Source organism: Gadus macrocephalus, chromosome 16 (assembly GCF_031168955.1).
Source record: "Gadus macrocephalus chromosome 16, ASM3116895v1".
NCBI lineage: Eukaryota > Metazoa > Chordata > Actinopteri > Gadiformes > Gadidae > Gadus > Gadus macrocephalus.
The window spans coordinates 25,765,606-25,790,759 of NC_082397.1; the positions used below are offsets into that span (position 1 = coordinate 25,765,606).

Genomic DNA, 25,154 nt, shown 5'->3' on the forward strand with positions numbered 1-25,154 from the left:
CTCTGCATTGTGAAAGTCCCAATTCATCACTCTTTCTAGATTGCACTCAATTGTCAATTCTACTCCAATAGGATAGTGATCACTTCCAACAGTCGTTTCTTTCCTTACTTCCCATGAACATACTCCTGCCAGTGTATCTGTTACTAGTGTAAGATCTAACGCTGACTCCACTCCATTGCTTACATTTATTCTTGTCCCCTCCCCATTATTTAAACAAACTATTCCCTTGTTGTCCATTAATTCCTCTATCACCTTCCCATTATCATCATCTTTCCTTCCTCCCCATAACGTGCTGTGTGCATTAAAATCTCCACACCATATAGCATTTTGCCTTTGTCCTGCCCTCTCCAATTCCTCCAACTTCATTTTCTTACATGGATTGTACAAATTGATTATAGTCATTTTCCTTTTATTAACCCAGATTTCAATAACAATTATCTCTAGACTAGTTTCATAATTCATTGGTACTCTTTCATACAATATTCCTTCCTTAATAAACGTTGCACATCCCCCTGCCTGCCGCTCATTCCTATCCAGTCTAACTGAGTTGTATCCTACAATTTTAAAATCCAAGTGTGATTTCATCCATGTTTCTTGTATACAAATGATTTCTGGTTTAACGTCTAATTTCTCTATATACCTCTTAAATTCTTGCCCATTCGATATCAGGCTTCTGGCATTCCACTGCAGAATAAGGAACACCATAATTATACTACTTAGTAACCCCTTCATTTCTATTGATCTCATCCTGTACCATCTCTCCCGTTACATCCTTTATGTCTAAGTATTCCCTTGCTGCCTCCACAACAATCTTTATCCGATCTGACCTTGTATTTTTGTCCTGCATAGCTAGATTTATGACCTTCGCCATGAAGAATACAAAGTTAGCCTTATCCACAATCAAAGTGTCCTTATTCACATCAAATTGCAAACCTACTGGCTTTAAAGCTTGCTGTGAATACTGAGAGGGTTCAACAACACCCACACTTGCACCACCTTGTGGTCCTTTTACTTGTTTGATTGCCTCTGCATATGTTACTTTATTCTGGACTTTATATTTCTGAACTTCTTTTGCTTTAATCTGTGCTTCGCATCCTTGATATGCAGCACTGTGATCCCCTCCACAATTGCAGCATTTAGCTTTAGCCTCTGCCTCGCATTTACCGTATTCATGTTCCCCTGCACATTTGGCACATCTTGGCTTTGCCCTACATTGTCCTGCTATATGCCCAAACCTCTGGCATTTAAAGCACCGCAATGGCCTGGGAACAAATTCTCTAACCGGGTAACTCAGGTATCCAATCGTAACCTTATCCTTTATTGCCCCTTCAAACTGAATAAGCACAGACAAACTGTCCACTATTTTCCCCTGGTATCTAGCGGACAACCTTTTTTCAACAGTCACTTTGGCTCCCTTGATTTCTTTCTGCAGTTCTTCAATGCTTAAGTCTATTGGCACTCCGGTTATCACTCCACGTATCTTACGATTTATACCAGGGATATGACTTTTGATTCTCACTTCGTTCAGTGTACTCATTTTCAAAATCTTTTCTTGCTGATCTTTGTTAACAGTTTCTATTAACATCCTTCCTTTGCTCAAGAACCTTGCCTGTTTGACCGAACCAATCTCATTTCTCATAGCTTTCGACAGTTTGACTGGGTGTAGCTTGCTACTAGATATCTCTTCAAACTCCACAATCACTTTCCACACTTCTCCTTCCTCCTTCCTCCTTGCTTTTTTCGACTCATTCTGCTTTTCTCTGTCACTGTCACTCATCTCAGAACACCTTCTTGTTCTATTCTTTTTCCTACTGGTCACGGGATTCCAAATTTCTGCATCTGAATCATCATACACATATCATCACTAACGATACCAGACTTCGCCATCCTCCTTCCCACTAGTGTCCGTGCAGTGTCGTAGCCATGGACATATTAAAGGATGGACCACAGACTGGAAAATGGCCGCCCATTCATTCCTATACAAACTGCTCAGTGGTGCAGGGTAACATACAGGAGCGATTTGCTTCCGCGTTATGTGGCCAAGACACGTGACCTAGTCCGTGACGTACCGGATGCAGAGATCTTCTTCTTCTAGTTTAGTGGAGGATCATAGTTTTTCCCCATATACCGCCACCTACTGGACTACTACACAGGAGTTTGTGACAAGGACGTTGGCAAATTATACTTTAAATCATAAAAATAAATTCAAAGAAAAAACCAAACTAACGAAACAAAATAAACAAAATAAAACAAACTAACAAAAGAAATGAATAAATAAAAAAAAAATATATATATACTTAAGGTTAAATTCTTCTAATTAGGTTAGTATCTTTTAGCTAATTTATCAGCAATTTCATTGCCATATATTCCATGGTGGGCTGGAATCCAACAGAACTGAATAACTAAACCAAGGCTTATAATATTTAAAAGAAGATGCTTTACCTCTATCACCAAATCTTCACGTATTGAATTATCTGTTATAAAACTTAGTATCTACAACCCATCTAAGAGCGGTTATTATTGTGGCCATCTCGATTGAGTATACTGATAAAGTCACCCACTCTATATCCATATCCTTTTTCAAATTCTGGAATATATATGCCAATACCACATTGTCACCAACTTAGTATCTACAACCCATCTAAGAGCGGTTATTATTGTGGCCATCTCGATTGAGTATAGTAAAGTCACCCACTCTATATCCATATCCTTTTTCAAATTCTGGAATATATATGGCAATACCACATTGACACCATTCTATTATAGCTGATAACCAAGGTACACACTGTAATACTATAATCAAGAGGACATACAGGCAGTTCAAATAAAAAGAGATAGAACTTTATTGATCTGGAAACTTCATAAATATGTAAGATTGCTCCATATAATACCATAGTAACATTGTAAACGTATGTAGGCCTAAAAAATTCAGTTCAATGTTATTGCTTAAGAAACAGATTCCTTCCAACTAACTATTTACGAAAAATGCAATCAATAATTTATATAAAAGTAAATGTTTACATATCGACCAGCAACGAAGTTGGAGTAGCCTACCCAAATAATGAATTGTAATACACCAACATTGTCAACTGTCATACATAGCTAACCATAACCCTGTCATTCATAGCTAAACAAGCAAATGAAAATGAAATACCTACCAACGCAACTGAAATGTTAATATTAGACAATTAACAATATTATGAAAATTACGTAGGTCTCCCATAATCATTCAGGTAATCAATACGTCCATGCCTGTTACAGCTATTTCAATGATATGCGTGTTATATATCCGTGTTCAACGCCATTCATGTTAAGTAAAAGGACAAATCTCAGACGGAGCCGTGCACTTCAAAATAGGACCATAGCAAGGAGCCGTTTGTTTCAGTACGGCTCCTTTCAGCTGCCCACCCAACATAAACTGCTAATAAAACGCTTGAGGAGGCGTTTTGAAAAGAAAAAACTTACATTTTTTTAAAACAGGGTAGAAATATAATTATGAGCCTTTGATTGATATCCAGACATTTTTTGCGGAGACACAATCCTGTTCCCCACTTGTATTGGAGTGGACGGCGATATCTACTTCTGGGCCACATGAAATGACGGACCCCCGTCCACTCCCAGCTTAAACAGCTGCAATACCAGGCTTGGCCTCTGAGCAGCGGGCCTCTTGCTACTCAATACCTTTGCAAATGCCAGTTGAGATTTCCAGGTTGAGACCCCCTCAGTTGAATCTAATCTAATCTAATCAAGTTTAAATCCAACAGTTTATCTTTGCAAATGACATGTTAAAATGTCCATGAAGTTTAAATCCAACAGTTTATCTTTGCAAATGACATGTTAAAATGTCCATGCTATAAAAACAGTTGAACTCTTAATAAGGGGTCTCAACCAGGAAATCTCAACTGGCATTACAACTCATGGTATATTATCTAGTTTCTTTTAACATGGTTTAATCTCGCCAGTGTGCCATGTGACAGTGTCCATGTGAGCATCAGGCTGAATGCACCAAGAATGAATAAATGTCTACCATGTTATACAATAACTATAATTACATTCAGCTAATTGAGTTGCAAGTTCCAACAGTCAAAGTGCATTGCCAAACCAATCAAAACTCTTTTAAAGCATCTTTACATGAATATACTTATACTAGTCTTTCTTGTCTTTATGTTTCACTTCCTGGGTCTGAGTAAAGACAAATAGCTACATCCTCCATATGTATCTCTGTTTTCTTTTTGTTGCTTTAACTGAACTCTCTACCAGGCGGTGACCAGGAGCCATAATGAGTCCCTCAGGGGGTGTGACTGGTCTGGTTGGTCTGAACAGAAGAATGACATTTAGCATGTCTAAAATGCACCAAGGACAACATTTTGCATCCTCCAGAAATGCACCAAAAACAGTGATATTTCACATTAAAGTTCCACATCAGAAAACAAGAACAGTCCAACATGCAATTTCACTATGAATGGAAACCTTAAGTCTTATGTAAACATTAAGACAACAGTACATCAGCTAAACTTCAGACTTGCCAATGAAAAAATCCCTCACTAAGAGAGCATCTTGCTGAACAGTAGCCAGTCGCTACATACAGAGGTAATTCTTTAGTCTCTGAACCTTGTTGGAAAGGATTCCAGAATCCAGCTCCAGCAGTACTTTCTGGAATACCTCAAAACTATGTTTGAGGTTCTTGGGGTATTGCAGATCTAACACGTACATCAGTCCCAAGAGATAGCAGCAGGCCCTGCTAACATCTCCAAGACTGCTGAGGACAGTGTTGCCCTCAATGACAATCCCAACATCCAATGACCCATCTTGTTTCCGCAGCAGGTAAATCTTCATGACCTCTTCTGCCAACTCCTCTTGAACACTGGCAGATCCATCAGCAGCATCCTGCAGACATTGTAAAGATAACTTGAGTTTAGAACTCACTCTCAACCTGCATGTCGCAAGACAAATACCACCTACCAACATAAGAGCATAGCAGGACATAAAGTGGACAAACTAAACAATACTACTGTGGTGGTCCCAAATTTGATTTTGATCTCACAGAAAAAATAACTAATTAATGCTTCCATATAATTAATTTCTCTCTCCAAACAAAATTGACTCGTACAGTATCTGATGTCCACAGCTGGTTTACACTAGGAAAGCTGCTTCTTCTTTGTGTGCGGTAAGGAAAAAACAAACGTACTGCAGGAACTCTATGGTCACCCATGATTAAGTTGTTAAAAATCATGAAAACAATTAAGTATTATACTAACCTCAAAGTCCTTGAACAAGGCACTGGCATCTTCTCCCAAATGATTGATGAGACATCGGATGACAACCTCACGGGTCTGTTGAATGGGGATTCCACTCTGCAGAACAGAAAGCCTCAAAATGTTAATACAATGCAAAACTACACATTCAAGCAGAGGCAAACTTGACTTGAGTCAAAGCTTTCAATAGAATTTACGTTAGAAAAATTGAACTGGAGTTGGAGTGTAGTGATGTAAGAATAAACCAAAACATGTAAAATGGTGTGCAGAGGATGTGAGAGATTGAGGGACAGAAAACTAAGGAAGAAAAAGCAAGAACTGTTAAGGAAGGCTTGAGGATAGGAGAAGGCATAAGAGAGAGTCGGTGGGGATAAAGATAAGTTATCTGATTAGGATATGAATATGTAATTATTGATGGTAATTAGCTTAAAGGAGAGAAACGTGAATGAGACAGGTTTAATACCTTAAGTAGAACACTCATTTGTGCCCGATGTCTCTCTCCTGCAGCACCTTTCTTCGTTTGAAACAAGGACAGCAGTTTAGGTGTATAGAAGTCCAACATTGCCATGAATTTTGGCTCAAGATTCAGTGTGGTGATCCTCTGAAATTCTGCGCTAACCTGAAATAGAGTGATGAGAAAAGAAAAAAAAAGAACTGGTGACTCATCTGTTGTCATTCAGCAAACACGTAAGTCCATACTGAGATGAATAGGATGCAAGACTGTTCCATTATCATTTTTAATAGGATGTACAGTCACCAACCACTTGATTAGGTACACCTGTGCAATCTAATGCAATCAAATACAACAGCTCTGCCACACATACATTTTCAGTTTTTGTTGAGATTGTCAAAAAGGTGGTTATTATACTTTGTTTATCATTGAGGACATTGTGGATAATGTTTATTGGAGTGCATTATATTGAGCGGTGTCCTTATACTTTTGTCCATCCATTAACATATGTTGAGGGGGACAAAATATTAGGAACACTTTTCAATGTATTGCACTCCAGCACCACCCACTACAACCTCAATAATAAACAAAGTATAATAATCACTTTTCTGACAATGTCAGCAAAAACTGAAAATGTATATGTGGCAGAGCTGTTGTATTTGATTGCATTAGATGACACAGGTCTAACTAATGAGTGTGTAACTGTGAAACATGCAGGTTCAGTCCACAATATGTGTTGACCACTCTGTAACAACAATTCCAATTACTCACTTGCGAGACATCAAACAAGGCGGGCCATCTGTCCTTGATGTCACTGATGCTCATCTGTAGGGTGACAACCTCATGTCTCCTATGTGCAAAAGTTCTGCACATCAAGTCCTTGACGACTGTGCTCTCTCTCTTCTTTGATTCAGTGATTAGTTGGTTTCGGTCCAGCTCTTGTTGTTCCTTACTGTCTCCCGCAGGATAGTGTGGGAGAAACACCACTTCTCCTTTCCGTGCTTTCTATATATTCTTTGCAGCAGACCTGTCATCCGGGTGCTTGTTCTTAAGTGAGTTGCAGACAACCTCAGGAAATCCAAGGCTTCGGTGCTTCGACCTGTAATTTCCCATCTTGTATTTAAGACTGTACATCCATCCAAGCCAGCCATTACGACTGCCTAGCTCTGTCAGGCATGGATGCTTTCTGACTAAAGCCTCTGCCACCTCACCTATCTGAAGGCCTGTGGGGTAGGGTGTGTAGCTGTACATGTAGTCAGCTAATTTTTCCATGATTTCAGATCGGATCCGAGAATTGTTCAGCACAGTACGATCTTTGACAAACTCTTCATTGGCATTCATCAGTACTGTCTCTGTTGCCACAGAGAAAAGTGGAATGATGATTTGATTTGGCCATGTTGTCGTCTGAGGGCTTCTACGTGGGGATAGGATGTCTTGTGAAGACACTGATGAGGCATCTGTCTGGGAATCTGGCGTTGCATCAGTAGCAGAGCTTAAACTGTCATTCATTATATCTGTCTGGTTTTCAGTCAAAGCAGTCAATGTAAGAACTACCGATGGAATCATCACCACTTTGATTGTCCCCTTGTGTTTAATCTGGTTGGTAGAATGCAGAGTGAAGTAATCACCAAAGTCCTCATCCAGGTAATGCAGGGTAAAATCCTCAATGAGTCCAAATGTCTCTTTTACTGTCTCATGTAACTGTTCTACAGTGCTGGGTATTCCTGGGGACAGTGTAAGCTTCTCACTCCGGTGTTCTATAATAACCTTCAATGCAACGAAATCCATCTTGACAGAAAGAGAAAGAAATTACTCTGAAGGAAGGAAGCAAGGTGTTAGACATTAAAGAGTCAAACTCATCACCTAACACTGGCAAATAATGTGACGTTTCAATGTCACCATGAGTTTTCCTTCCACAAAATATGCTGTCAAGGGATATGTGTCCCCAAGTTCACTCTGCTGTACCAGGGTCATTTTCCCAGAGTGGTCTAACATAAATGCCCTAAAATGTTCATCATACCAGCTGTTAAGCATTTTCACAATGAAACTGACACTGCCATCGACAATAACAATCTGTGAAATCATAACAAAATCAGATATACCACCAGTTGACCCATAAGGCAAAACCATCCCAGCAGCATATTTAGTTCCATGGAGTATGGCCACATTGGTCAAATTCACAGAGGTTTGTGTTGGATAAACTGCCTTGAAAGACTGCTGTATTCCTGTATCAAGTATGTCTAATGGAAGAGATGATATTTTTGTGACACACACTGCAGGTTTCAAAGCATTTCCTTGTGAAATGTATGCCATCATCATTTGGTGCTTTGAGGCAAGTGACATCAATACATTTCTGAAGCTCTTTGTGTGTATAATAACTTGCTTAAAGAAGCTATGTTTAGCCTCAAATCGCATAGTCCAGAGGCTAACCAAAGGACCATACCCTCTTATCAAATCAGGATAATGCTCCAAAAAATGGTGCTTTGGAATCAATTTTTGATCTGGGAAAACTTCCAACAGCCTGTGACGATGTTCAGATATCAGCGTGTCTAGGTAGCAAATACTTTCCTCAGTATGAATGGGGGCTACTACAAGCTCAGTTATATCTTTTAAAATCATAAGAACGTGCCATGCTGGATCATTCAGTGGTACAGTTGCACCAATAATAAATGATAATAATCTTAACAATGTCCAGTTTTCACTGGCGTTCCCACCAATACTTTTACGAGAGGCAAAATTCACTGGGATAGGTCCGGGGTGATCCGTTTTATCAGTAAATTTGTATGGAAATTGTGTGATGGACTTGTTAAGTTCTGTCAAGGTGAAGTACTTCTTGTGGATGCACACATTAAGACACAGTGCCAGTTCCAAAGGAATTATACCTTCAAAAAGGTCATGTAGAAGGTCTGGTGGGTACCCGGTTACAAAATGGAAATGACTTAATTTCTCTGTGATGGGACAACTTTTCTTCACACCACAACAGTGTACCAAAGCAGGATTTATCTTTACAGACTGAACATGTAAATCATAGTTCTCTTTTGTTCTTAATGGAAAAGCTCCTGAATGTACTTCTTTTTGCTGATAGTCAGAACGGTCGCCAATACAAAACCTACAGATATAATGTCCACTAAAGTTTTCTACAAGTCCACTTAAAGAATGCGCACCAAGATTGTCTGCTGAAACGCAAAAAACAGTACCTCTGATATTTTTGCCAACCTGAGGCAAAAAAACTCCTTCCCTCTCCAATGTTATGAGATCCTTCAAAAGAGGCTCAAGAACAGTTTCATAGCCAAATTTTTTTATATGATTTGCTTTACAAAGGAGAGCTAAATTAATTGATGTTAACTGTGATCTCAGTTCAGGTGGTGTATTGGCTAGTGCCCAGTAAACTGCTGTGACTTTATGTTTTTTCCGTGAAGTTCCAAGGGGATTGCAGATTTCAAAATCATCTGCATACAGTATAAGGGAAATACTGAACTCCTCATTAGCATGAAATTAATTTAGCTTGAAATATTTACCATCACGGAAGGATGCAAACTGTGAGTCGTCTGAAGTAGTCTGTTTAGTCAATAACCTGTTTACAATGTCTTCATTTTTCAACAATTGCAGTAAGGATTGAAGAACAGGCACATATTGAAAGCTAAAATTCTTCTCTGGATCCAAAATATACTCTACTGGCTCAATTACACTGAGGTTGTCCTTATAATACTTTACCCTCTTAAATTTAGAAGAAAAGGGACCATCAGGACCCAAGGCTGCAGTAAAAGGATTGGAGTGATAGAGTTTGTCTACTAATTCACTAACAATAGCTTCATCAACAGCACAGTTATTCTTTGTAAAAATATCACTCACTAACTTTGGAATGTACTGAGTGGATGATTCGCAGATAAACTGAAGCTGTTCCACTAAGTCATCAACACATTTGCCAGAGACATTATAGATGCTTTCCAATTTTAACAAGAGAGAACCGACATTTTTCACAATTTCACCTTTAGTGTCCCTTTCACAAGCCAACTCTAAGGTGGCACTATCCACATGACAATATGATTCCAACACTGGAAAGTCAATTTCGTTCTCAGTAGCAACAGGATGCTCTGCGATCACATCAGTCTTAAAGTCTTTCAATGAATGGGACTTGTGTTTTCTACTTCTGTGTGTTGCATAAGTCCCATATATGTTTGTCTTGAAATCACATCCGTTAAAAGCACATTCTATGGTTTCATGTCTTTTCAAGTGGGAATTAATATGCTGAAAATAGTCTTTTGTACTAGGATAAAATGAGTTGTAAATTTGACATCTGAAAGATTGCACACCTTCACACTCTTCAGTTTCCTGTGAATTGTGGGATCTAGACAAGTGTGTACGCAGGCCACCCCAAGTCTTGAAGGAGCAAGGACAGCTTAAATGAAGACAGGGTACAGAATAGCCACGACCAAAAGTACCGTGCTTGACGCGATAATGCTTGAGAAGCTCCCCTCTTGAAGAATCCTCAAATGTGCAGAGTTTGCATTGCCATCTCATGAGGCACACCTTAAAAAGGATGATACAAAAACAGTGTTACAATACGGAGCAAAAAGACTGATTTAATACCATTTCCATTCATGTACATTAAATGTTTTATAAGACAGATCTATCAAAATGATGCATTAATTAATGGCAGAAACCTCCCGACAGAGAAAGTAGATTTACGGCCAAACCGTTGTAACCACCAGTAGCACGAGGCTTCCCTGATCGTGTAGGGGGCCGTGCACACTGAAGGCAAAAGCGTCGCTAGCAAAATCATTGTTTTCCTATGGTACGGCGCGCCTTTCACTCGCGCCTTTTCAGCCGTTGCAGGCGCAATACACACCAATGTTAAACGCAGATTTGGAGTAAAAACCTGCTCAACTTTAAGCTGTGATAGTTTAAAAACGGTAAAAGAATTTTACAAGTTGAATGCTCTCAGGCATCCACACTAATGACGCCAGCGTGTGGGAGCAGAGAACAAATCTAAACAATAAAAACATAAAAGTCTCCCATGACCACAAATTTCGTGCTACAGACTTAGCTCCATTAACTGCAACGTTAAACAGGAGGAACATTTCTGCAGGGAAGCAGACAAACCAGTTTCCCTTGCGAGTGGGAGAGAAGTCACATAAATGATAGACCTACACGTTCAGGAAAGCCTCGGCCTACTGTTAATGCTAAAATACGAATAAATTAGTCATTTTACACCCATTTTGGTGACGTTAGCTGTATAAACTGTATGTTAGCTGAGCAACAATAAAGTTTATGTGCGGGAAGACAGGGTCGCAATTTAATTACAATTTGCTAGTGCTCTACTTACCGGCGTATGGAGTCCTCCAAGTGATTTTCACCGGGCGTCTCAGAGTGTTCTGTTGCTAGCTTCATGCAAAAAGCAGGGTAGAATAGATATCCCATGATTCCACAGTTTTTGCACGCAAATTGTGGCATGACGTTCTGCTTAAAAAACTACTCAATTTCTTAAGTTGTTGTTAGAGATGAAGACTATTGAATTAGAGTGAGTAATAATTAAAGTTCTTGAAACCGATTGGTATGAGTGCTCCATACTCAAATATTCTGACTGGTATTTACTTAAAATATTATGGATATCTTAAAATTATAATTTGTTTGTCAAATACTAATTTCTTTCCTTAAATAAACTTAAATAATATATGTAAATATGATGCAAAATTAACTGTTGGATTTTTAAGCATTTATTTTGATATGTCCAACTCAAATAATCAGTTTTGTGATTTTCAGAGATTTTATTAAGATAATATACTTTTTTATTATTGTGATATATACTGAGGCCCTGAATGACTTTTTAGAGTGTACGGATAATAAATTGTTGTGTTGGTAGATCTATAGTCTCCTGTGTGTACAAGGAAATATGAAAACAGGCAAGAGAGGAGATTTAACGCTGGTTATGTTGGCTGCCATTGTCATCTCCTTTATTTTACACCACATCAGATATTCTTAGCATTGTTATCAAAATAAACTACTCAATCAATGAATAATCTACACAATTTCTTCTGTATGACTGATTAAATAAACCCAATAACCAATAACCAAAATAAACCTTCAAATCAAATTCATTTATCTAATTACATTAATATAAATATTAAGTATAAATGTGACTCTTAACAGATATACTGTAGTAAAAGATAACACTTTCAGTGGTGTTTAATGCCAAGTCTGTAGACCTACCCATTTTAATTACAGTAAATTACCCAAACAAATTAGCAATTCATTATCTCAACTAAAACAATAATAGGTCTACTTTGAGAGTGAATAACAGTATCAAAACAGGCACCATCAAAATAGCCTACATTTAAACAACACTTTATCCGTCCTACACCATTATACATTGCTGTTCCAAGTGATATAAATGTGCTGGTTGTATAAAACACTAGTAAATCCTAAACTAAGTCATAAAATCACACTGAAGCGCTTTACCCAAACAAATTAGCAATTCATTATCTCAACTAAAACAATAATAGGTCTACTTTGAGAGTGAATAACTTAAATTTGCATACGCGATCTGATTGGATGACGGATCCGTCAAGAAGTTGAACATTTTTCAACTTCTTGACTGAGCCGAAGGCTCCAACGGAACGGACGGATCCACAATGCATTGCGCGTCCGTCCCCATTCAAAGTCAATGGGGATCAGTCAACGGACGGAGGTAGTGGGCACGGGGCGTTATCCACACGTCGAGAGTAGACGTACATTTTGTCTGAATTTCCTTATGTACGTCGCCGTGACACCGCCGCCGGTGGACGGATCTTCCATGCCATCGCCGTGACGTCGCTGCTGGTCTCTCGTCTGCAGTCCCAATCAATCCCATTCAAAATTTCACACGTTCCCACGGCGACGTAGGGTAGGCTGCTCCTTCGCCTCTTCCAGGGAATCCTTAGGTTTGGCACTATCCACTCGGTATGGCGAGTGGATAGTGCCAGGATTCCCTGGAGAAGGATAACAACGTGTGAAATGAACGTGTGAAGAAGCTACGCCGCCACCGTGTGGAGAGGATATGCACGCCGCCGCCGTTGGGACTGGGGTTCGATTCCCAGTCTATATACATAATTTTTTTCTTCATTATTTTCTGGTATTAATATATCCAATGACTTGTTTATGAATAAGTTGATGACATTTTATAAAAAACGTTAGTTTTTATGTGTCAAAAAGACAAACTGTTTTAAAACAGATCTCAAAAATGTTTTGATGATTGTATGGGCATGATGTCACTTCATAGGGCAGAGGGGTATTCCACAAAGCCGGTTTTATCACATAACCGGGCAAATTAACCCAGGGTTTGCGGTAACCAGTGTTGGTCAAGTTACTTGGAAAAAGTAATTAGTTACGGATTACTTATCCAAGAAAGTAATCCAGTTACTTTACTGATTACTTATCTTCAAAAGTAATTAGTTACTTTACTAATTACTTTACTTAGTTACTTTTCAAAAACACACTATCTACTATACACAACCTGTATGCGCTTTTTTTAAAACTTGTTTGTATTAGTCTCAATCTTTTTAACTATGCACATTGCAAAAAATAAATACAAATTAAATGCAACAGTCTCTCATTTAAAGAAAATCGTTTTGGTGTGTATACACACCTTCATTCGAATAGATGTAAATAAAATACAGAAATAAAATAATTAAAACCAAAGTCTCTATTAACATTTAGGCTGTTCTAATGTCAAAGAGTAGGCCTATGTGTTTGAACTGTGTGTGGAAGGATGTGTTTCATAGATAAATACATAGATATTATATATAGTTATATGCTACACGTGAATCTCCTAAAATGGCGCAATTTGATTGGTTATCTCAAACTCTATTGTTTTCATCCCAAAATGTCAGCTGATAACAACAAATAAACCTTCGGTCTCGGGGGCTATTCCCCACTATTCACTTAGCCTTTGGCGAATAATTGTTAACTAATAGCCTCGATAGATAAATAGCCTAGTCAAGTCTTTACCAAACTACACGTCGGGAATTCATTTAGGTGATTCGGCTCACACAGTATAGCCTACTAAGACCACATAGAACAAGGGAGACAACAAGTCTGACTGGACATACACATAATACATCACATTAAAACTAGACCCATGCGTTGATAGATAAATAAATAGACGGATAGAAAGATAGTTAAATATGTTATATTATTGGCCTTGCGGAGCCAGCCAATCCTGTGCACGTATGCAAATTAGCCATGTGCGCCTAACACAAGAAAGACGTAATGTTGAGAAGTCATACTAAAAACGGATAGCAAGCGAAAGCCGAACAATACTGTCTCAATCACATACTTTTGGTCCATTCTAACTTATGGTAAGAGGCTAGCCTTTAAATCTTTGCAGTGACTGAATGTTGATGATAAAACGGATTGTTTTGCATAAGATGAGTGTGTGCGACTGCGTGTGTCCTTTTCGGCTTCGGCATACTGCATGCTTATGATCAAGGCCTTGTGGTTAGTTGTGGTCTTAGTGAAGCAGCCTAGCCTTGGAGTTTGATAAGTTGGAGTGATTGTGTAGTACGGGCGTGCGAGAGAGAGAGAGAGCACACCCGCCGTGGTGATGTTTGGCTTGTTGTGGGCTGTCTGTCGGCATTCGCCGAGTTGGACGGTGTGCTTTGTGTATCATGTGTTCAATGTACATCTGTCTGGTCATATTTGCGGTAGATTGATGGTTAAATAATGTCACACCACGATCGGTTATAGGCTACTTGCAGGCACTCATTTGCAAGTGCACTGATTGCTGTCCGATAGGCTAAGTTGGCCCATAGCTAGCATTATGCCTTCTATTTCTAGATCTTCTGACTAATTAATGTTTTTTACATCTTTTACCGAGTCAAACTCAAAGTAATGTCTGAACTTCCATGAATTAAATGCTCCATGTTCGCTCTCTCTCCCGCACTCCATGTCTTGCACACACGTTGGTGTTGTTTACTTCTAGACGTCGCGCCGCTATAGGCTACGTCATTGTCACGAGACAGTCTCACAAAGCAAATACGGCAAAATACCAAATTCTTTTACTGTCAATGGAAAAAATAAATCACGGTTTAGTAACGCAGTAACGCAGGATGCTTGCGGGAAAGTAAAAGTAATCGAATTACTATTTTTGTAATTGTAATCCCTTACTTTACGTTATTTGAAAAAAGTAATTGGATTACAGTAACGCGTTACTTCTAACGCGTTACTGCCCATCACTGATTCTGACACACATCGTAACTAAATACATTTTTAACATTTTACCTGCGTTCAAAACATTTAACATATCTACACACTTGTATCTTCAACAAAATAATTTATACTTTATTCAGAATCACGGTTTGAGTTCCATATCGCTTCGTTTTCAGTTGATGGCATTGGACAGTGAGTACGTCAATCAAACCGTCATACTGCACTCCCCCTTCCCCTCACCCGTTCGTGACCGCTTCGTGCACGTACTCAAAGCTCGTGACCCAGAGCAAGCTTCTGTTTGTTGTTATTAGGGATGGGCATAATTAATCGATGCTCGATAATTGATCGTTAAGAAATGCGTCGATCAATTTATATTGTTATCGATCAAAAGGACGTTGTGTTGCATACTGTGAGTCTTGAAGCATTTAATTGAATATAACCCTGCCGACTGGTGGAAAGTGAATGGAAGAAGGTTCCCCAGGCTGTCAAAGTTAGCGCGACAATACCTCTGCATCCCCGCAACTTCGGTCCCGTCAGAGCGGGTGTTTTCTGCTGCTGGACTGACAGTTACAAGGCTGCGTTCGCGTCTGACCCCCGAGCATGTTAACATGCTTATATTCCTAAACAAAAATATGTAGGCTGGAGTTACTGTATGCTATGGACGACAGTCACCACCGTATGTGAGTCGCTCTTTTCTTTCTTAATGTGTTGACTCTCGCTCCGCTTGGTGCCTCTTGGAGTCGTTACATTTTGCCAAAACTGTGATATTTTAGCAACAAGTCCAGCCTTATATATGTTCAATAAGGTATTGCTTTTAGATAGACTAGTTCATGCAATTGTTTGTAAATGGGTGGCTCATCTTTTTGTTGCGAGCCTTTTCCGCGCGCCGGCTGCAGGCATTATATGTCGGCCTTTTCCCCCCCTTTTTTTTCATAACAGTTATACAGTTTAATGCCCACTTTTAGCCTACTGCCTTTGTTTGATTATTGTTGTCCGATAAGTTCGCTACTTATTGTAATTGGAATAGGCTACAGATTTAGTCTTGTTGAATCGTTTCCAAACCTTTAAGAGCGCCTGTAGGCGCATTGTTCGGACTTTACGAGCGCCGCATAGGCCTATAACCTATAATGCCTGTATTTATTATTTTAAAACTGTTAAACAGTTGTAGGTCTTCAAGTTAACTGTATTGTATTAATTTTGGCCCATACATTATTGTTGGAATAAAGATTTCATTGATAAAAACATTAGAAAAAAAACATAGAAAAAAGTTAATGATTAATCGATAATTGATCGATAACTCTAGCGATGCTCGATCAAGAAAATTTCTTCAAATGCCCATCCCTAGTTGTTATCCTGTGGTAGCTACTGGAGCTAGCTAACTAGCTAATCCACATTTGGACCTAGAACTAGAAGACAACCCTAAACTCCCACCTAGCTAGCCTGGCTCGCTCTTGCGCATCTGTGTTCGCGCTTGTGCATGATTGTGCGTCCATGTACTTGGAATGGGTGGAGTCAGCGTTGAAGGAGAGGGACCATTCGAGTTGTGTGTTTTCAAAATCTATTGGCGTTTCGCAAATCCCATACCCAACCATTAAAAACTCAACTTCACAGTCGCACCAACGTGAACCGCTAGCCGTCATGTTTATTGTTTAATGGGAAAGAAGGGTCGCATGGACTATACGTCATCCAGCTCAGGTTGCGTAGCCGTGCGTGTGCGTGTGTCGGGTCATTAGCATCTGCACCGTGGCCTGAGCACACCTCCCAAGTGTGCTCAGGCCAAGGAAGGGAAGTGGACTTGAGTACGGTTGGTGCACTCACACTAGCCAAACAATCTAGACTTGAGCAAGGTACAGGTGTGAGATGCACCCTCACACACACACACACACACACACACACACACACACACACACACACACACACACACACACACACATTCTAGTTTTTACCGTTCTTCCATTTAAATGTTTATTTACTTTGTCAAACTTCCTTGCATGTCTCAGTAAAAATGCTGGTCCAGGTGAGGTACGGCCAACAGCAGAAATATGTGAAGTTGGAGGAGGATGAAGGACGGTTTGACTTCCTGCAATTCCATGAAAAAGGTTAGCAAGGCTTAGGAAAAAGGTTTAAAACCACACCCATGTTATTTTAAATGCTCATTCTGTAAGCTCCGTAATGTTGTGTATTCTGATGCCTTTATCAGCCTATTTTAAACTATAAATAGGGTTAAATCGAAAAGTCAGTTCTGCAATGTGTGCTTCATAGAGTGTAAAGCATAATATACACCAATACAGATAATAAAAAAATGCCAATCATACATTTTTTAATTTGCACTTAAGAGGGAGGGGGTTGTGAGGGGAAAATGCTCTAGGTCTATTGAATGATTATACAGTGCTGATATTTAATGGGAAGTTATTCGCTGTGAGGCAAGAAACACTGCTGATGTAACGGGTCCCAGGTGGGATCGCCGTGGACAGATTATAGATAACTGAAACAAAGAGAAAAGAATGCTGACAGTCTTTTCAGATCCTCATTAGTTATATTTATTCATTTAACTTCTCAATTTACTGAAGGTTACCGTTTATCTTCACATTGTCCATGCATTTTAAACTCAGCATCATATTACTCCATATGTTGTCTAATTAGACATATTTTCCATGTTCTTAAAACAAACCAAAATACACATAAAATACTCTTCAATTCAAAACACACCTTTTCTCTCAGTGTTGTTCTTTCATCTCTCTGATACAATAAACAGTTTGTAAAAAGTGCATCTTTAATGCTCTTAAAACCCATTAGGTTTTACTGAACTAGTATTTTTAACAGTACCTACCTTGTAGGCTATATCAAACATTTTCTTATTACTGAACTTCAAATAACTTTTCTTAACCCGTTTTTAACAGTATCTTTAAAGTGCTTTACAACAATCAATAAACATTTTAATACTTTACAAAACGTCAAGAAGTGAGCCACGTGTGGTGTTATTACAATAAAACAAAAAGGTAGAGACGAGCGTGGTCGGTACTAGCTTAAAGCTACTAGCCTAACGGTAAAACTTCCAACTGCGCCACCATTACAAATCTCTCGGCGAGCGTCGGACCTTACTAGCTAGTAGCTTAAAGCTACTAGCCTAACGGTAAAACTTCCAACGGCGCCGCAATTACAAATCTCTCGGCGAGCGTCGGACCTTACTAGCTACACATGTACTCATTTTAACACTCATACTTTACTAAAACATTTCACTACACATTATCCAATCACTAACATCAACTTGTTTTACATTTTAAACACATAACCCACCTGAAACAAAGAGAAAAGAATGCTGACACGGGAGACGTGACTTGTCTTTTCAGATCCTCATTAGTTATGAGGATCTCACGGGGATTCAGGCAAACCACAATATTACTGTGCCTCCTACTGGCAGGATAGTGCACTTGCATTGTGAAAATGTAAAACTATAAAAGATATTGCTCATACAAAATAAGATCAATTTAGTAGGAAATAGTGTGTCTTAATAATATAAAATGGTGTAGTATATAAAAACATAATATACACAAATGTGGGCACACATTAGTGGGCATCACACACTCCCCGACAAAATAAAAATGGCCCCTGACATTTACAACACCTCAAAAACTTATATTTCCCCATTGGTAAACAGGTGTGGTGTATGGCATGTAATATGTGTATGGCATGTACATAGGTGATGTGTAGGGCAAAGATGAGAACAATGGTCGGATGTAGTGTGGCATACTAAGAGAAGGTATGTAGGATGGTGTAGTGCAAGTGAAGACTGTGTCTATGTAAGCATGTAGAGAGGGTTGGCCAAGTGTATCATATGTAAATAACTGTCTTGTGCCCTATACCACGAAGCTCGCTGAACATACCCAGGCTTTCTTGGGAAAACCTGGCTCGACAGAGCCGCAACTCGCAATCAGAGTTAAATGGTACCACGAAGCTCACTTTAGATTCAATTAGTAGAACCAGGTTTTCCGCTTTAGGTTCAGTGCGCGTTCATGTGAAAGGGGCGTTTTTTGCGTCATTTTTCTCACCTTTACGATAGATCAAGCAGTCTATATGAGTATAAGCGAAAAGATTCTGCATATTGTCTGTAAAATAACTATGCCAAATGCAGAATTGTTCGCCATTAATCCAAATAGAATGATGATGATTTAAAAATGCATAAGCAACGTCCATCCTGCCTTATTCTATCATTTAGGGAATTCACTTTAAATACACCCTATTTAAGAAATGTATCGCATGTTTTCGACCGCTGAGAGGTAGCGGCTGTAGCGTAGTGGATTAGTATAAGACCCGAACGCCAGCGACCGGGGTTCAAATTTGCCGGTCTATCATCATGCATTTTACCCCCATAGATGTGGTGCCAGCACGGCCTTGAAAATATGGGTTCAAGTTCGAAATAAGCACAAAAATATAATTCCATAAGCTTTAGTGAATAAGTATTCCATATGCATGAGAATTAGGACTTTTTATGCTTCACATAAATTTGCATCACTTAGGAGTCGAACCCCCCGCGCAGAAATTCAAGACTGACGCGCTACCTCCACTCTAGCACACTGTCACGGAGACACAATGCGCAACAGTAATCATTGTCTACATAAGGTCCAAAAGGACGATCAAATAACGAACACCCTCTGATGAGAATCTGTATCTCTCATGAAGAACCCCAATTTCGTTGTTTGCACAATGACAATAAAGTCTGAAATCTGAATATCGTCAGACAATGCCAAGGGATCGGTTCTGTCCCGTAAAACCCTCTGTCTCCGGAGAGACGCCTGTACGAGAAGTGCGCCGGGGTCCACGGGAACACCCACAAATGGTGACGCCATTGTCAGAGGAGGGGCTAGGAAGCTGCGCACGCCGATTTAAGTAGCCGATCTCCGGCTAGACTAAGCCGAAAAACTGCTCCCGACGAGGTTTGGTTGCGAGCATAAGTCACCATGGTGATACAGCGACGCTAAAAGAGATCGACTTTCGTGGTACAACTAACCCAGGCTTGGAGCTCAACATACCTCGCTAACCCTCTAAGCGAGCTTCGTGGTACAGGGCCCTGGTCTCCTCTCTCTGGCCGACTGTCTGACTTCTCTGTATACATCTCTTGCAGGACTAGACACCACAAGGGGGGGAATAAGCCTCTCTTCCTGTCTTTGTTGAGGGTATCCAGTGTTTCCCACAGACCAAGGACCAATGTGTGGTGGTGCGGGCGGTGTGTTTTGATGTCGCAAAAAATATATATATATAAAAAAAAAAAAGAAAAAAAAAAGACAATCAATTCGTGGCGCTCGATGTTGATTCTGTGGCGCCGCGCCACACAATGGTCTATGTATGGGAAACACTGGTATCCATCTTGTTCGCCTTCCTCATGCTCTGGCATGTTTTCAGCGTCCGATAGTTCATTTGTCTGTGTTCTATCTCCCATCAACATCCCATCTCTTTCAGGATCGTTTTGATCATCCTCTCTTTCCGGAATGTTTTGTAAGTCCTCTATTTCAGGTATGTATTGTTCATCCCCTCTTTCAGGTAATGTATTTGCATGTTCTCTGTGGGTTATGGCAGGTTTACTAGGAGTCTGAACTGCGGCCTTTGCAGATGACGATGGTTCTTGGCTTTGTCCCATCCTGTTTACAGGCGTCCTCAGCCAGTAACCTCCTGTCCATTCATCATCAGAGTCTGATGTCTCCTCACTTTGATCCAGGTCTGTTGTAGCGCTTGCTCTCAGCTGAGACTTATTTAGCCTTTGTGGTGGTTTTGCAACTGCGTTGGCTGACTGTGGTGTTGATTCAACCGGTAAGTCATTGACTAGCAGTAGCAGATTTCTGTGTAAGGTTCTGGTTTTTCCTTTGTAGTCTCCTTCTGGTTGAATGATATACACTGGATTGTCTGAGACCTGCTCTTTTACCACATATATCCTCTTCTCCCAGTACGAGCGCAATTTTCCAGGCCCTCCTCGCTCACTTAAGTTCCGAACTAGCACTGTCTCCTGGTTTTAGAACTACGCCTCTCACCTTTTGATCATAATAGGACTTGCCCTTAGCACTAGAGGCTAGGCTGTTTTTGGTTGCAATTTGGTATGCCTCTTTCATCCTTTTTGACCATTTCTCCGCATATCCTGTGTGTGTTACCGGGTCTGTCTCCTCAAGTAATCCAAACAAGAGATCCACAGGAAGGCGAGGGTGCTGTCCATAGAGTAAGTAATGGGGTGAGTGCCCAGTTGACTCGTGGCGCGTACAGTTATACGCATGTACAATCTGTGGAAGATGTTCTTTCCATTTATCCTTTTCCTTTTCTTCCAGGGTTCTTAACATTTGCAGCAGCGTTCGGTTGAAACGCTCCGCTGGGTTACATTGGGGGTGGTACGGGGATGTTCGAGAATGACCGACACCTGACAGCCGTCCAAGTGTTCTGAAGAGTACATTTTCGAACTCACGCCCTTGGTCGTGGTGGAGTTTATTTGGGTATCCAAAATGAGGTACATAATCATCATAGATTCGCTCTGCTGCGGTTTGTCCAGATTTATTTTTGGTTGGGTAGGCTTGAGCGAACCGAGTAAAATGGTCGATGACAACTAAAATGTACTCGTAGCCTCCCTTGCTCTTCTCTAGATGCAGATAATCTATGCAGACAAGGTCAAGGGGCGAGTTAGATGTTATGCCACCCATTGGTGCGCGCACATGCGTTGTGGGCTTCTTCTGTTTTATACAACTGCATTTCTTTGTCACATAGTCCTCTATGCACCTTTTCATATAAGGCCAGTAATACCTTTCTCTGGCGAGTTGAAGCACTCGTTCTGTACCCACATGTCCCATGTTATCATGGAGGTGTTTCAGAGCAACAGGTTGGTACTTGACAGGAAGAACTAACTGTTTTCTTTCCGTTGTCCGTCGGTATAGGATTTCATCTTCAAGGTGTAGTTGATTCCACTCATGAAGGATCTTTCGAGTGAGCCCACTCACAGACTTCCGTGTTGCATCAGTAAGAACAGCATTAGTCTCTTTTAGCCTTATTACTTCCCCTATTGCCGGGTCTTCTCTTTGCGCTTTTGCAAGCTCATCATGACTGATTTCAGGTAGGGTCATACGAGGCTGTGGGATTACATCGAGAGATGAGGCGTAGAGAGCAGCTATCCAGGCCAGTTCTTTTCTCTTTGCTGCTTGACTACCGTCCCAGGTTGCATGTAACACTTCCTGTGACAGCTCCTCAGTACATGTCTCCACATAACTGTTCATATCCAGCGGGATGCGGGAGAGTGTGTCGGCATCAATATTGATCTTCCCAGGCCTGTATTTGATGTTGAAGCGGAAATCTGATAATTCTCCAACCCAGCGATGTCCAACTGCATTGAGTTTTGCAGTGCTCATTACATAGGTCAGTGGGTTGTTATCAGTGTAGATGGTAAAGTGTGGAGCATAGAAGAGATAATCTCTAAACTTCTCACACACTGCCCACTTTAGAGCAAGGAACTCAAGTTTTCCGCTGTGGAGGTTGTAGTTTCTCTCCGCAGGTGTCAATGTTCTAGATCCATATCCAATGACTCGCAGTTTCCCATCTTGCTGCTGGTAGAGGATTGCGCCAAGCCCTTTCTCTGACGCATCAGTATGCAGAACGAATGGCTCCTCAAAGTTTGGATATGCTAGAACTGGGGGATGCGTTAGCATGTTGATGAGCTCTTCTAGTGTACTTTGGTGATGTGCAGTCCATTCGATAGGCGTCCTGGAGGGTAATTGAGGACCCTTGGACTTACAGTGCCGGGGGGGGTGTTTTGGCATGGGGGACTTCCCTTGGAGCAGCTCATATAGTGGTTTGGCTATCTTGGCGAAGTCCTGTATGTAGGATCGGTAGTAGCTAAGGAAGCCAAGAACCTGTCTGATGTCGCCGACTGTTTGTGGGGTTTTGGTTTTCAAAGCCAGCACAGCCTCAAAGTCTTTAGGGTCAACTCGAACACCCTCGGCTGACACCATGCGCCCAACATATCGAACTTCTCGCTTGAATACCTCACATTTCTCCGGTCGAAGCTTCACCCCATGGTGCTGCAGAGCTTGGAGAACCTTACGACACACCTCCACGTGATCACTGAAGGACTTTGCATAACACAGTATGTCGTCCAGGTAGGGAATGCAAGATTCATCCCTCAGGGAACTCAACATCTCCTCCATGCTTCTCTGGAAAGCAGCAGGTGCATTAGATAGTCCAAATGGGATTCTTACCCATTCATGTAATCCCCAGGGGGTGATGAAGGCCGTGAGATGTCGGGAACCCTCTGCCACAAAACCTTGGTGGTACGCTTTGCCTTGGTCGAGGATGCTGAACCATGAGTACCCTCCCAAAGTGTCTGTCAAGTCCTGAATCCGAGGCAGTGGATGCCTGTCAGGGACTGTCTTTTGATTTAACAGACGATAGTCTATGCACAGGCGCAGTGTGCCATCCTTCTTCCGCACACATACGACGGGTGCAGAATAGGGAGACTTAGACTTCACTATCCATCCCTTTAGTATGAGGTCTTGGATATATTCCTTTACCTCTTTGAAGAGCGGTTTTGGGATGGAGGTGTACGATCTTTGTACAGGGATATCGTCTTTCAAGTTTATCACCATTTGTAGATTTGGAATGCAGCCGATGTCATTTCCATCTCTTGCGAAAGCACGGGACTCCTCATACAACATCTTTTTAACAGCTTCCTGTTGTTTCTCATCCAAGTGGTCGAGACTTACAGGTGGGTGCCATAAGGGTGGAGCTGGGTCACTGGTTTGAGTGGTGGTGACCTCACTGACTGTCACTGCGGACTGTGTTTTGGCGGGGACGTCACCCTCCACAACTTTTTTTAACATGTTGCAGGGTTCCTAAAGCTGTCTTTCGGGGTAAGGTAATGTCATGATTGGTATTATTACCAACTGGTATGGTGACATACGGTTTTACAGTGTTTTTAATGTCAAACAACCCTGGCCCCACGTCCAACTGCTCTAACGGTACACTATTTTCTTCTGCTTCAAACAAAACCATGCCGTCATGAGCATCCATGTTTGGTGGAAGCCGGCACTTTAACCACGACACACTACCAGCTGGGATGACAATATCCTGGGCACCTGTCCGCGGACGTCCCTGTTGCATGACTGGCCTTGCTGTCTGAATAAAGCTCACAATAGCTTCAGCTTTTTCACTGGGGACAGAGATAGCATTACAAAGCAGATTAACAAGGACAGGCACCAACCGTTCTGGTTGGCTGGAGATGAGCTGTTCTAAAACATTAAAACCAAGCAGTGGTCTCTCCAGGGGTAAGGTACTGACAAGGAATGGGACACTGATGGAAAGACTGGGGTCTTCATTTCCTGGTAGATTTATCTTTATGGCTACCCATCCATCAAATGGCACGAGATCTCCATTAACAGCAAAGACTTTTAGTTCCTCTATTTCTTCAATTATTTCAGACACTGGGTGAATATCAAGGTCAGGCAGGTATTGGTCTTTCCAGGCACGGTTTATCATGCTAACTTGTGCCCCTGTGTCTAGCAATGAGGTGACTGCTAACCCGTTGAGATTACATTGGACAAAGGCTTTTCTTCCAATTAGGTTGGCAACAGCTCCTCTTGCTGTAAGTGGTGGCTTAGGAGAAGGCTGAGTTGTTTGTTTACAGTTATTTGGTCTGCTGACTTTTGTTGCAGCGGATGAGTTAAAGCTGGTATGATTGTCACAATTAGCCTTTGTTGAACGTTTAGATTGGGACTGTCGTTCAGATCCGGTCACTGGATGTCCCTCTACAGAGGCCGGTTGAAGTTTCCCTGTTTATTTTGTCGCTTTAGACAGCCAGCTGCCCGATGTCCTTCCTCCTCACAAATGAAACAATGTTGACAGTCTTGACGGTTTTGTTCAACACATTTCGGGCAACCAAAGGGCTTTCCACGCCTGGATTGAGCCTTATTTTGGTTGAAACGGTGCTCACTGTAGAATGGTTGTGGTTGGGTTTGTTGTTGCATGACCTCAACCATTTTTGTAAGTGCATCTACTTTAGCGGCAAGTTCTTTAAGTGGATCCGACCTTGTTTTGTGGTCTGCACTCTCTTGTTTATTGCTAGACCCCTCAACTGCGTTAAGTTCAAGCTGTGCGCTGTGTACATTTGTTGCAGTTTGTCGACGGGAAGAGCCGAGTCTCTTCTGTCTCTCGCTTTCCTCACTTTGGATTTGCATTACATGGCGTAATATTGTCTCGTCACTGACGTCACTGTTTGAAAGGAGAGGTTTTAGTTCTCGGCG

General features: G+C 40.9%; 1 protein-coding gene and 1 long non-coding RNA gene across 2 annotated transcripts in view; one reads left to right on the top strand and one right to left on the bottom strand.

Moving 5' to 3' along the window:
• LOC132474660 (uncharacterized) overlaps positions 1–17,930 on the top strand; it is a 30,924-nt gene extending 12,994 nt beyond the window's left edge. Inside the window, exon 2 of the long non-coding RNA XR_009529696.1 lies at positions 17,427–17,930. This is a non-coding gene — a long non-coding RNA (uncharacterized LOC132474660). The remainder of the gene's footprint in view (positions 1–17,426) is intronic.
• LOC132474696 (uncharacterized) lies at positions 4,579–6,531 on the bottom strand. Its single transcript, XM_060075526.1, has 4 exons — positions 6,478–6,531; positions 5,719–5,874; positions 5,259–5,354; positions 4,579–4,887 (listed from the first exon to the last, which is right to left on the bottom strand). Exons 1-4 carry the CDS (start codon positions 6,529–6,531, stop codon positions 4,579–4,581), a joined length of 615 nt encoding a protein of 204 aa, XP_059931509.1.
• Positions 17,931–25,154: the final 7,224 nt, after the last annotated feature.